Source organism: Penicillium pulvis (genome assembly GCF_028828015.1).
Source record: "Penicillium pulvis strain IBT 33274 chromosome Unknown contig_12_segment0_segment0, whole genome shotgun sequence".
Taxonomy (NCBI): domain Eukaryota; kingdom Fungi; phylum Ascomycota; class Eurotiomycetes; order Eurotiales; family Aspergillaceae; genus Penicillium; species Penicillium pulvis.
Genome location: NW_026643072.1, coordinates 3,997,901 through 4,010,486, shown reverse-complemented (window position 1 = coordinate 4,010,486; position 12,586 = coordinate 3,997,901). Strand labels below are relative to the sequence as shown.

The 12,586-nt window shown below is 51.2% G+C and overlaps 6 protein-coding genes across 6 annotated transcripts; 4 read left to right on the top strand and 2 right to left on the bottom strand.

Moving 5' to 3' along the window:
- Window positions 1-373: 373 nt before the first annotated feature.
- Window positions 374-2,216, top strand: N7503_002727 (uncharacterized protein; the record flags this gene model as incomplete). The annotated part of the gene is made up of 4 exons (XM_057062274.1): window positions 374-1,867; window positions 1,924-1,971; window positions 2,024-2,116; window positions 2,166-2,216. 4 exons carry the CDS (start codon window positions 374-376, stop codon window positions 2,214-2,216), a joined length of 1,686 nt encoding a protein of 561 aa, XP_056926236.1.
- A 153-nt stretch (window positions 2,217-2,369) lies between these two features.
- On the top strand, window positions 2,370-4,643 carry N7503_002726 (putative ubiquitin fusion degradation protein (Ufd1); the record flags this gene model as incomplete). Its single annotated transcript, XM_057062273.1, has 1 exon — window positions 2,370-4,643. The coding sequence occupies one exon, from the start codon at window positions 2,370-2,372 to the stop codon at window positions 4,641-4,643; it is 2,274 nt and encodes a 757-aa protein (XP_056926235.1).
- Window positions 4,644-4,960: 317 nt separating this feature from the next.
- On the bottom strand, window positions 4,961-6,063 carry N7503_002725 (transporter YIP1; the record flags this gene model as incomplete). The annotated part of the gene is made up of 2 exons (XM_057062272.1): window positions 4,961-5,563; window positions 5,716-6,063. 2 exons carry the CDS (start codon window positions 6,061-6,063, stop codon window positions 4,961-4,963), a joined length of 951 nt encoding a protein of 316 aa, XP_056926234.1.
- Window positions 6,064-6,326: 263 nt separating this feature from the next.
- sam50 (SAM complex subunit SAM50) lies at window positions 6,327-8,111 on the bottom strand (the record flags this gene model as incomplete). Its single annotated transcript, XM_057062271.1, has 4 exons — window positions 6,327-7,537; window positions 7,606-7,792; window positions 7,887-8,003; window positions 8,079-8,111. The coding sequence occupies 4 exons, from the start codon at window positions 8,109-8,111 to the stop codon at window positions 6,327-6,329; spliced, it is 1,548 nt and encodes a 515-aa protein (XP_056926233.1).
- A 181-nt stretch (window positions 8,112-8,292) lies between these two features.
- Window positions 8,293-9,425, top strand: N7503_002723 (ubiquitin-conjugating enzyme E2). The gene is made up of 3 exons (XM_057062270.1): window positions 8,293-8,368; window positions 8,426-8,505; window positions 8,559-9,425. Exons 1-3 carry the CDS (start codon window positions 8,342-8,344, stop codon window positions 9,280-9,282), a joined length of 831 nt encoding a protein of 276 aa, XP_056926232.1. The 5' UTR covers window positions 8,293-8,341; the 3' UTR covers window positions 9,283-9,425.
- A 278-nt stretch (window positions 9,426-9,703) lies between these two features.
- On the top strand, window positions 9,704-11,835 carry N7503_002722 (uncharacterized protein; the record flags this gene model as incomplete). Its single annotated transcript, XM_057062269.1, has 5 exons — window positions 9,704-9,755; window positions 9,986-10,477; window positions 10,527-10,855; window positions 10,906-11,030; window positions 11,079-11,835. The coding sequence occupies 5 exons, from the start codon at window positions 9,704-9,706 to the stop codon at window positions 11,833-11,835; spliced, it is 1,755 nt and encodes a 584-aa protein (XP_056926231.1).
- Between the last annotated feature and the right edge of the window lie 751 nt (window positions 11,836-12,586).

Genomic DNA, 12,586 nt, shown 5'->3' with positions numbered 1-12,586 from the left:
AAAGTACTCTCCCTTAAACTAATACACTGCCGTATACAAGTCCCCGGACTTGCTGCATTCGGTGCATCCGCAACGCTGACCGACTCTTATCATTACTCAATCGAATAATCCAATTTCACTCCACACTCGGATCTCCAATTCCGTCCCCACCGGAGCTTGAGTGGCACTATTCTCTTTCATCGTCCCGGTGAAGCATTCCGTACCTTTGGTACTGGATGATCTGATCTATTTCAACCGTATTTATTCCCGAGTCCCTGATTCCCCACCCAGTTCATGGTGGAACCGCCCCCCTTCTTTCTTAACTATATAAAGAAAGATTATGTCCGACTTGTGGTCCGCTCTTGTTTCTGCCATTGACTCCGACTTCGACGCCATGCCTGCCGTCCTACAATCTACCATTAACCTTTTGGAGACGGAGCTCGTCAAAGCCCGTGCCGCTCTCCAAGAAATTCAACCGGCGCCGATCTTGCGCATCGGAGATGAGGTCGCCGTCGGCGCTATGATCGCCTATCGTCAAAATCTCATCAGCCGCGCTCCCGATTTCTATGGCTCTCGTCGCCTCACTGCAAAAGAACTGGGCCTTGAACCTATCATCCGCGAAATTCCTCAGAAGATTACCCCAAATGTAATCTCTATGCCAGAACCCACACCCTCTCCGCGCCGAGCGCCTATCGAAGAGGCCCTAACCAATAGTTTGATCCTGGATCATGTCGCGCCTTATCTCGCAGCACCATCCTTACTAGCTCTGGCATCGACATCGCGACTTATGTATAGCATGATTACACAAACTCCCTATATTTTCCGACACCTTGATCTGACTCGCTGCCGGGGTGCTCAGCTTCCTAAAAAGTCGCAGCGCCAGGATGACTTGCAGACGGAGGACGAAGTATACTCTGCGCCGCTGCGACGCATTTTCGCCAGTTTGGAGAAAAGATCGGTGCTACAGGATGTGCGCACCCTGGTTTTGGATGGCTTACCAGTACCGGCCAATCTAGTCGCCGATATCATCCTGACAGATCGATTTAATGTCAGCATTCTCTCGATCCGCGAGTGTCTCCACCTCAATGAGCGAAAGCTCATGCAGGTCATCCAACATGCCGTTCGGCCTACACGCCCAGAGGGTACTCCCCGGATCAAGGGTATCTATCACTTTTCACCCAGAACCAAGGCACCTCGGGGTGTAGTGCGACGCCGATATCGTGACTGGTGGGGCTCTCGCATTGGCTCCCGAAGTCCTAGTCAGAGCTCCAGTTCATCTTCATCGAGTGCGTCCTCGGATGACGAGGAAGATGTCCCCAGGACACCGGCAGAGCAAAATGAATGGTACAGCTCCTCAGGGAGATTGTTCAAACACACTTTGGACGATGGCTGGGCACAAACCTTGCAGAAATGTGAGGGCATCATTGCATTTGATGCGGTGCTTTGTCGTGGACCGCGCCATGATGTCAATCTGTATTCTGTGGATGAAGGCAAGATGGCCCCAGAAGCTCCTCTGCTGGGACCAGCGGTTGCTACTGTGGCACTGGGCCCGCGTGGGTGTGATGGGTGTCATAGTTCTCCAGAGGGACCAGCGATCTGGGGTCAATCCCCAGATCTACAGTTCCCACTGCTGAACCCAATGCCCTTACACGTATCCAGCGTCACCGCAGCGAAGCGCCCTGAACACATTCCCGGACAGCATCCATGCCTGATTGCACGATGTGCCGACTGCTTGACTGATCGCTGGTGCCATCGGTGTAATAAGTGGTTTTGCTCTAATTGTCTGCCCAATCCTCAACATGCTCAAGTGAACTTGTCGCCACACCAGACAGCGGTTCGCCCCCCTCAGGGACCGCTAACAGGACCAGTTCGGGCAGGAGAGCGAGAGGTATGTTACAGGGTATCTTCGATATTACGTTGCGACAGTTATTAACACTGCCTTAGGATTCTGTGCCAGGAGTTAGCAAGGATTGCTGGGAGTGTGGGCCGACCGTGAGTGACCACCTGTTGAATTCGTATAACAATACTAACCCGCTTGTTATAGTGTGCATCGTGTAAACTGGATTGTCAGCATACCTGCCAGAGCTGCCAAGGTGACTACTGTATCGACCACAACGAAGGATGTTCCGCCACGATGGTAAGCTTTCATCTGCGACATTGGAATTTACAAAGTTGACAATTTCCAGTGTGATTGGTGCAATACCAGTGCTCGCCACCGTATGCGCAGTTTTCGTTAAATAATAATGGAGGATTTGGATTTCTAAGCGGGCGTTTTCATGTTTATTATACCATTTCCGGGGGCCGCGGAGTCTTCCAGAACTTCTAAGCTTTCGGTGTTCCCCACCTTAAATTATCGCAATGCCACTCTTCTCTCCTTCGTGCTTCATATCATGGATAATAATACTTTAATTTGGTCGGCCCAGCTGGCTGTAACTGCTCCTCAGCAAACACCCCGTCTACCGGGAGATAAGATTACACTCCCTCAATCCGCCCTCGAACAGCTTCTTGCCGCCGCGCCCCTCCAAGCTGTCCCTCCGAACCCTCGTGTGCACACCACTTCCTTCGACCCCTTCAACCCCCACACGTTCGCTGCAGAATCCCGAGCCCGGCAACAAATCGAGAATCGTCAGCACCAGCTTCCCCACCCGCTCACGTTCCGCGTCGTAAACCCCCAGAATGGTCGCTTCGTATACGCGGGGATCAGAGAGTTCTCCGCTGCGGAGAATGAAGTCGCACTGAGCGCTTTGCTCCGAGAGTCACTTGGAATCGAAGATGCCGAATTCGAATTAGACGCAAACGGCGTGACACAGAATACAGATGGCAGAGAAGCACAAGAGCAATCTCCATCAAGTCCAGCGGTGACAGTGCATGCGAAACAACTACCCAAAGGCACGTATGTGCGACTTCGCCCGCTCGAGGCTGGCTATGACCCCGAAGACTGGAAGGCCTTGCTGGAGCGGCACCTACGGGACAATTTCACAACTCTGACCGTCAACGAGATACTGAACGTCCCCGGGACGCGCAACGAGGCTTTCCGGTTTTTGGTTGATAAAGTGTACCCGGAGGGTGATGGCATTTGTGTCGTAGACACAGATCTGGAGGTTGACATTGTCGCACTGTCAGAGGAACAAGCTCGGGAGACTCTACGGAAACGATTAGAACGGGCAGCGCGGGCACCAGGTACAACCAGTGGCAGCTCAGTTGGTGGAGTTCTTGCCCTCGGAGAGGCTGTGACGGCCCAGGTCTTACCGGGAGAATATGTTGATTATGAGCTTCGAGAATGGAACCCTGAAGACACTCTCGAAGTGGAGCTTGTTACAGAGGATCCCAATCTCTGTCTTTTTGTTAGTCCCCTTGGTGCGCGCCAACAAAGCCGCCCTCGGGCTGATATGCATGTTTGGGGAGACTTCTCGAGTCAGTCTCCCAAGCGATTGAAGATTCGATCTACAAATGTGGCTCTTGAGGGAGCAGAAGCTCTCTATATCTCAGCTCACGCCTATTCTACCGACTCCGAAGCTGCATCTGCAAAGCAGTCTCCGGCGCAATATCATCTACGAATAATCGCAAATGAGATAGAGGGTGAAAAGGAGACAGAAGAGGCCCATGAGCCCGGGGATGTACAGTGTCAGAATTGTCGACAATGGGTGCCGCAGCGGACATTGGTCCTCCATGAGAACTTCTGTCTCCGAAATAACGTTCTTTGTCCTCAATGCAACAATGTTTTTCAAAAACGGTCGCCAGAGTGGGAGAATCACTGGCATTGCTCTCATGATTCAGCCCATGGCAATGATGCCTCCAGCAAGCTCAGGCACGATTCCATCTTCCACAGCGCCCACAGCTGTCCTGATTGTGCCGCTCAATTCGAAGGGCTTCCAGCACTAGCGCAGCATCGCACTACCGAGTGTCCTGGCAAGTTGATCCTTTGTCAATTCTGCCATCTACTCGTCCCCCAGAAAGGCGAGGCAGACCCCGATTTCAACGATCCCGAAGTCATGCTCTCCGGCTTAACACCACACGAGCTATCTGACGGCGGCCGAACAACAGAATGCCACCTATGTAATAAGATCATTCGGCTTCGCGATATGAGAACCCATCTCAGACATCATGATCTAGAGCGTGTTTCCCGTCCAGCTCCTCGCATCTGTTTGAACCAGAATTGTGGCCGCACACTCAGCAGTGCAAGCAATGCCTCTCTCGGTCTATGCAGTATATGCTACGGACCTCTATACGTCGATACGTATGACCCAGAAGGGAAAGCGCTCCGACGCCGTATTGAACGACGCTATTTATCCCAAATGATGACCGGCTGCGGCAAGCCGTGGTGTCAAAACGAGTACTGCAAGACTGGGAAACAGAACAGCAAATCTGCGGATTCTCCTGCGCCGGTGGGCGTGGCTGATATTATGAAGGTCACGCGCCCGCTCGTGGATGCTATCAATTTCAAACCTGAGGTACCCAATACATCGCCACTGTACTTCTGTACGGATGAGACTGGGCAAATTCGCCGTAACTTGGCTGAGATGCTCTCTGCTGAGGGGTCCGATGGCAAGTCCTATGCGCTTGAATGGTGCGTTGCTGGCGCCGAGGCGTCTGGAGGTGATCTGGAAAAAACCAGAGAATGGCTAGCCAAGTGGGCACCGACGCAGAGTGAAACGAGTAGATAAATCGGCTTACTTGCCTTCCTACGTTGTCTTTTGGGATTTGGAACACGGTCGGTTTTTGCATCATACAAGGTCTATACGGATGAATTGGATAGAGGGGCATTGACGAATCTAATGGTTTAATGATATATAACACATTTAGAACCTCATAATATTCATAAATTAATGTAAGGAACAGCAGGCGAAATTTCCCAATGTCCCCTTTCTTTTACCGGATAGCCTCCGCAAAAATAAGAATGGCCAGCATGTTTATGCCACCATGAGACTATAATACTCATTTGAATGAAATAGTCTCCTTAAAGAATCAAACCACAGAACGTCTAAGCAGCACCCGTTTTCGCAGCCAGAGTACCTGTGCCCCGTGACGAGAAGATACCCATGATACCGAAGACGACGTAGAACAAAGCCAAAGGATATGCCACCAAGCCGCGCATACCACTCATGCGCGCCACGGCACAGAACATGCCAGACGAGCTGTAGGTGCACCAGCCCACGGCGGCGGTGGTCAAGAGATAGCCGAACATCGTGTCCATGGGGAGCAGAACACCAATGAGAGCGGTCAACACAAGTGGAAGGAAACAGTATCCCAGAACACTGGCCGAGCGGGGGAATGTCAGAGTGGCAGAGAAATGGCCAGCAGTGGAAACGCCAGACATAGAGGGCTTGTGGTGTGGGTTGTAGTTGGTGGGGTCGGCGGCGTTCGGAGTTGGAGCTCCGTCGAGAACGGGCGACATGAGACTCAGGATGAGGTGTAAGGAGACGGTGCCAAAGACTGCAACACCATAAATGTAGCCATAGAACACCTTGCCGGACAGGAGGAGGAAAAGGCCGTATAGGAAGACGTAAAGCAGGGCACCGTAAAGGTCACTGTCGTCCATTAAATGGTTATCGATGGATGCGAATGGGTTTAGCACAGTCAGAGTCTGCAATCGCAAATTATTAGCACATCTCGAATCAAGTGAGATATCATATACGTCAGAGGAGAAGCATGGAAGTCGTGCGGTCCGAACTAGGTTCGTAGATCCATCCAATGCTGCATCACACGTAGAAGCAAACAACCCTTATAACGACTTACCTTGGTTTTGATGTGACCAAGATTTATTCCCAATTCTTCCTGTAAAGACGGTTCTCCTTCATATCCTTCGGCTCCAAACGCGGCTAGCCAGCCTGTCCGCAAGCCACTCTGCTCGCCCATCCTGCCGCTCACACCAGCAGCCGGAGACCCAAAGCCTCCATATCCACCTCCCGGATAGGCCTGTGCAGAGGGATTAGAAGCGCCACCGAATCCAGCGCCGTATGAAGCCTGTGAGGGGGTCGTGTGGCCGGATACCGAGGAATAGGACGAGGGGAAGAACTGGAGGTTTTGTGCGGCGCCTTGAGGGGCATAGCCCGGCTGTTGCTGTTGAGGGTAGTATTGAGCCATTGCCGTGGAGCGGCGATCAGACAGATTTCTGTTGGCTGTATGCAAGAACAAGGTGGAAAGTAAGTCGTGTGGGAGCTCGTGAAGCTCGAAGTGTCCAACTTGCGGTTTGTCCTGATGCCTGCTGACTCAGCCCCGCGTGGAGCCCCGGGAGCCGAAGTATAGAACCAATACAACAAGATAACAATAACAGGATTCTGAATTAAAAAGGAATGAAGTGAGGTATAATTCGACTCCGCTAAGCTCTAATAATAGGAAACATGTTTCTACAGGAAGTTGATGCCAATTCCAAGCTGCAGGCCCTTGCGGCCCTCCTCGCCCTTACGAAGGACGAGCGGTAGAGAGAAATTAAGCTCGAACCGCGCAACGGGAAGGGCGTACACGATACCAACACCGGCTGAGATACTAGGCAAGCCATTCTGCAGATCAGAGATGGTTGAGATCATGGCATCCTGCACCTCTCCGCTGGTTGAAGGGGCGGTCTTCTGCGAAGTGCGCAGTGGCAACAGGCGACCACCGTTCAAGAAGGCTTGCAATCGCAAAGGCTTCTCGGCTCCCACTCTGGGAAGAGGGAATAGCAAGTTTGCGCTTCCAGCAGCGTAAACGTCCCCACCAAGGGAATCAGGACCCTCACGAGGACCCAGGCCGCAGAGACGGAAACCACGGACGTCAGTAGGACCACCAAGCAGGAAGCGATCATTCACGCGGGAAAGCTGGGGCCGCGAGTTTGACTCCAGTCCCAAGGGGTAAAGGAGGCCTGCACGGAAGCCAGTGGTGAGGCTAATGCCACTGTCACCCTTGACACCCGGAATAGGGATCGGGATACTGCCCTGGGTCTCGATCTCGGACTTCCAGAATGATACATCTCCCTTCAAGGGGCCCCACCCAGCAACTTCATTGAAAACCTTGGCGTAGTAACCGCGAGAAGGCAACATGGCGTTGTCCCGCTGATCATTGACCCAGCTGTGGAAGATGCTGCTCTTCACACTATCACCTGCGTCGGCTCGGACAGTCGGGGAGGCGTTCTCCGCAAGGCTGGTAACCTGTCTCCAAAATCCGTTGTAGCCCAGTTCATGGCGATGGCCGGACTGGGAGAGCCATCGAAGCTTGCTCCAGCCACCCTTGACTACCTCCTCATGGCTGGCCCAGGACTTCTGGGTGGAGCTTGCGATACCACCAACTTCCAGGCGGAAGTCAGGGTCACAGAAAATGGGGGTCTCGAATGCAGCCTGGTAGGCAGATCGTGTGCGCGTACCCAAAGAGGCGTTCAGGTTCAAAGTCTCAGCACCTCCAAATACATTGCGCCAGAGGAGGTTACCGTATGCCGAACCCTCTGCATTTCCAAGGTCGGTTCCGGTCTTCAAAAGCACACGAGATTTCTCCCGGGTAGCAAGGATAACATCGATGTTGCGCAATCCGGTGGTGGGATCTGGTGTCGATTCATCCAGGTGAACGGCGATAGGCTGTTGGAAGAGATCTAACAATTATTTTAGTAAAGGAGAATATAATAAGCTTTCATCATTATGCGACGTGAGGATCACTAACCAAATCGTCCAAGTTTGTCTGCCGCAGCCGAAACTTCCCGCAAGGCCTCGGAAAGAGTGTAGGGATGATCGCGGTTCGCACCAAGAAGCGGGTTGACGATGTGCTCGAGGAAGCTTCGGCGAGTGTGGGGCGCGCTCTGGAACTGGACCGACGAGATCCTGCAGGGCAAGGTAGAGTTTTGGTCGAGCTTTATAGATGTGAGGGTTAGCCGGAGGTTCCTCAAGTCCACCGGTAGGCCGGGTGATCAATGATCCAAAGGCTAGAGAAGGCGAGATTCATACCAATTCCCCAAGACGAGATTGGGCTTTCTGAAGAATTGCCTGCATCCGCTCATTCACAGCCTGCTGCTGCTCTTCCAGGACCTGCGGGTCCTTGCGCTGTTGCAAGCGCTCGAAGATCTATGGACAGTAAGATGATTAGTTTAGCACGAACATTAAAAATACAGCTCCAAGCTGCATAGATATTATACATACATCTTCATCTCCGGCAGATAAAGGGGACGACATCGTGACGGCTACAATGGGCTAAGATCGGAGAACAGCATCATGTTGGTGATCGCGTGGGAAAACGGTGCGCACGTGACTCCGGGGACGCTCGTTGCGCAACCGTTTCGCCTTGACCTTTCACTTCATCGATTCTCTTTGGTCTAGAATTCCTTTTGCTTTACTTTTGTCTCTCCCATATTATCTCTTCTTACCAGTTACACATTATTCTCTAGCAGAATTTGTCCTGCAACATGGCGACCAAGGCAGCTTTGAAACGGGTGGGTAACCGAGACATTCATGTCCAAGCAACCGGGAGTCGCTAACAAACTATACAGCTCACTCGGGAATACCAAACTATTCAGAAGAACCCCCCTCCATTCATTATTGCCCATCCATCGGAGAGCAATATTCTTGAGTGAGTGTGACCTCTTAGCTCTCTGGAAGAAACTCATGCACTAATCAGACCAGATGGCACTATATCCTCACGGGTCCTCCGGGCACCCCATACGAGAATGGACAATACTGGGGTACCCTGATGTTCCCTCCTGAATATCCCTTTGCGCCCCCAGCCATCCGCATGCATACTCCTAGTGGTCGATTCCAGCCGTCAACTCGCCTCTGCCTAAGCATCAGCGACTTCCACCCCAAGTCTTTCAATCCTGCCTGGGAAGTTTCGACCATCCTGATTGGATTATTGTCCTTCATGACCAGTGAAGAGATGACTACGGGAAGTGTCAGCGCATCGGAAGCGGAGCGTCGAGTATTTGCTGTTCGGTCACGATGGTGGAACTCAACTGGGGGCGGTTCGCACCTTAACGCCACCCCGGGTGTGACTCGAACAGCCAAAGGAATCAATAACGTCAAGGCAGGAGATGGAGGGTTGAAGTTCCGGGCTGAGTGGCCTGAGTTAGACCAGGAAAATTGGGCCTGGATGAAAGAACATCACATTGATACCAACACCGGCCAGATTCTCCCAGACCCCAACGCCCCTACCAGATGTTCCCCAGAGACTAGCGCCTTACGTCGACGACCGAACGGGAGTGCTCCGGGGATTGGAGCGGTTGTGGAGGGGGGTCATGTGGCTCGGGAAGCCGGTCAGGGATGGGCACGACGAAACCGCCTTTGGATCGGGTTGGCGGTGCTTTTTGGTTACGCTTTGATCTCTAGACTCATGAGTGACATGCAGGGGTAAATGAGATCAACGGCATATGCTTGAGATTGCTATGTACGAGGGAAGAGGTTACGTGTATTCTTTTGATTGTTAGCGGGTTGCGTTGTTACTTGTGCTTGGCAGCATCTTTGGGCGCATTATACAGGACCTTCTTTTCTTCAGGTTGATGTCCCTATATCTACTCTTTATTTACCATAGAACTATGTATAGAAATGGTTACACAGTCCCATCATACCACCGGATCATCACTGGGTGGATTTCTCCGCTTGAACTACTTTTAAACTGAATTTGGCTGGTGCTCTATCTCTCCCCCGCATTGACATATTGGCAACGTAACTACTCCTTTCTTTTCTCCTAAATCCGTCTTCCCAACCCCCACTTCATATTGACTTCATTGGATTGTGACTTGTCATCTCGCTTTGTGCTGGCCTTCGGGCCCAAGATGGATCATTTGCAGTCGTTTACGTTACCAGGTGTTCGACCTTCCAATTCAGGTTGGTGCTCGATTGTACCTTTTCAAGCCCCCCCATCTCCCGGAAAGACCCACCGATCTACCCCATTCGTGGATCTGTGCGCCACGACATGACCCTGGAGGCTTGTTATGGTCTCCGTGGCAAACGAATCCTACAGTTTCTATTTGCCTAGGAAATTCAGCTCCATCCTGGTTGCACTAGTAGGGAGGGCATCGCGAAATCCTGCACCCGTACTAACAGCTTTGGTTCAGAACCCAGTTCAAGAGCCGCTTCACCGCTTGATCGGCCGTCGTACACCTTCATCGACCACGACGATGACTTGACCTCCAAACGAATCAAAGATGTCAAAGCCCGCAAGGCGATCCGCTCACATGTTATGCGCGATGTACGCCGGCGAGAGAGGCTAGCAGGAACCAAACGAACATCGAGGCGAGATAACCGGGAACAGATAGCTACAAAGTCTCGACGGAAGGTCGTTGAGGAGTCTGAGGGCCAACAACTGGTTTTGAGGGCTGTATCCCAGACCTCTGTCTCATCGATAGGGGATACGGACTTCGAGAGCAGTTGTTCTGATTCAAGACCTCGTCGAGCACGCCCGCCGCGATGGCTGGCTGGCTACCCGTTACCTTGTCATTTGAGCCTCAACCCACGGACTTTGCCTGCATCATGGTTCTACGATCCTTTCTGTTCATTGCCTGGAACGGGCGAGCTCCCTTCTACGGTTGCACATTTGGTTTATTACTGTACGTCATATTTATCCTCTAGAGTATTTCTGGGACTAATTCATTTCAGGGAAATCTGTCTTTGTTCCCATGACCTTTCCGAGCGGCCTCAGAGACTCGGAAATCCCTGAGCTAGAGTTAATGGTCCGATCTTCCTTCTCTGACCCGGGAAGTTTCTTCGGTCTCATGAGCATGTGCGCTGCGCACCGAGCCGCCTTGGCCATGAATCGCCTTGATCCTTTCAGCACGATCGATGGCCCTGATCGGGTCATCAACGATTCTGACTACTGTATCATGAAAGCCAAATCAATACACGAGATGAACACCAAAGTACGAGACCCAAGGTTAGCACTCAGCAACGAGGCATTCGATACAATTATCAATCTCCTCACTGGATCAGTAAGATTTCGCCAAAACAGTTACCCGAAACCCTTCTCACATCATGATAGTTAATCGCAGGTTTGTTTGACGAAGCTCGGGTTCACCTGACTGGCCTAAGGCGCATGGTGGAGCTTCGTGGTGGTATCACGGATAAGAGCATCAGCTCATCTTCAATGTTGTCGGCGATTCTTACGTACGTGACTGATTGCACTCTAAATTGCTTAGACTTACGATCCAGCAGAAGCGATGTGAAGGCCGGTACAGGGCTGTTAGCTAAACCGGTATTCCCACTGACTTGGGACACACAACCCGTACCTCTCGATATACAGCACCGAATTCGACCTCCCCCTTCATCACCAATTCGACGGCTTGGCTCTGGGTTCTGGGCGAATACACTTCTCAGTCCGCCATTACTACGCATCTTGAACGTGATACGAGACATGATCTTTTACAGTATCACCGTCCAGGTTGCGCCCCAGGCCATACACTTCAGCGACCATGATTTTTTCCGAGTGCTCAATTGCGAAACCGAGCATCAACTGCTCAGTTATGTTTACACTGAAGACTCCAGGTCCGAGAGAATCCACCCGATTGAAGCAGTCACCCGTGTAACTTCGATCTGCTTTCTCAACTACTTTCTCATTGTCTCCCCTCCGTCCTCGGGCCTTGGTCGGGCTCTCACAAAACATCTCATGAAAGTAGTGAACAATTTCAGACTCACTCTTCTGCTTGAGCTACCCAATGAGAACTTCGGATTGTTTGCCTGGGCTTTGTTCATTGGAGCTCAAGGCTCACTCGGTCAGCCCGAGCGACCTTGGTTTGTAGAGCGGCTGGCTCGAGTCGCAATGTTATGTGATTGGCAAAGCTGGGAGCAGGTAGCTCGGGTCTTAACCGACTACTTCTTCATTGCGGCTGCCCAAGGATCCAGATGGCGGGCCATTTGGGACGAGGCGATGGCAGGGTTTGTAATCTCCGCGAATGATGTGTGCAACATTTAGCCTGTTGCTTCAGCAGAGGTATCCTGATATCGTTGTGTATATTGAATATTTGAAGTTGATATTAATGATAATGGGTTAAAAATATATAAGGTATGATCAAAAACATGGTCCCAGAGGGGGTCGAACCCTCGACTTTCACGTTATTAGCATGACACTCTAACCAACTGAGTTATGGAACCGCTTCATGGGGACAGGCTGACATTTATGACATCATCAAAGCGTTAGAGAAGTGGGGTACTAAAAAAAAAATTCTCGAGGGTTCGACCCCCTCAGGACCATGAGATTATGCTAATGTGCTCTGTCATGAATATCTTTTTGTTTTGCCCTCTTAGGGTGTAGGCCTCATGCATCACTTTTGGTATCTCTTTTATCTTATCTTCCTGGCCTACTCCCTCTCCCTTCTAGATATCTATATACATGCACTATTTCCTGGTTTTTCTTCACCTACTACTCTTCCTTTGATATAGCCATAAAATCTAGCTTATCCTAATCAATCGGTTCCATAACTCAGTTGGTTAGAGTGTCATGCTAATAACGTGAAAGTCGAGGGTTCGACCCCCTCTGGGACCATATTTTTGCCTTAATCTGCTCCGGCTGTGAATGTTTTTTTAGCCTACTACTCAGCTTCTTTGAAGTTGTAAGGAGCTTAGGTATAACAGCACATGTAGGTAAACGTGTGTTAGCACTAATAAAAGTAATCCAATTGAAGAGGTGGAGGAGAGGAGACGGAAGGACATGATACAGGCAGTGG

What these genes read in the sequence shown, in the direction of transcription:
- N7503_002723 (XM_057062270.1), top strand. Translation starts at nt 8,342, where the DNA reads ATGGCGACCAAGGCAGCTTTGAAACGG. An exon ending in CCAAGGCAGCTTTGAAACGG is followed by an intron (nt 8,369 to 8,425) that starts GTGGGTAACCGA and finishes CAAACTATACAG; the next exon opens with CTCACTCGGGAATACCAAAC. An exon ending in TCGGAGAGCAATATTCTTGA is followed by an intron (nt 8,506 to 8,558) that starts GTGAGTGTGACC and finishes TAATCAGACCAG; the next exon opens with ATGGCACTATATCCTCACGG.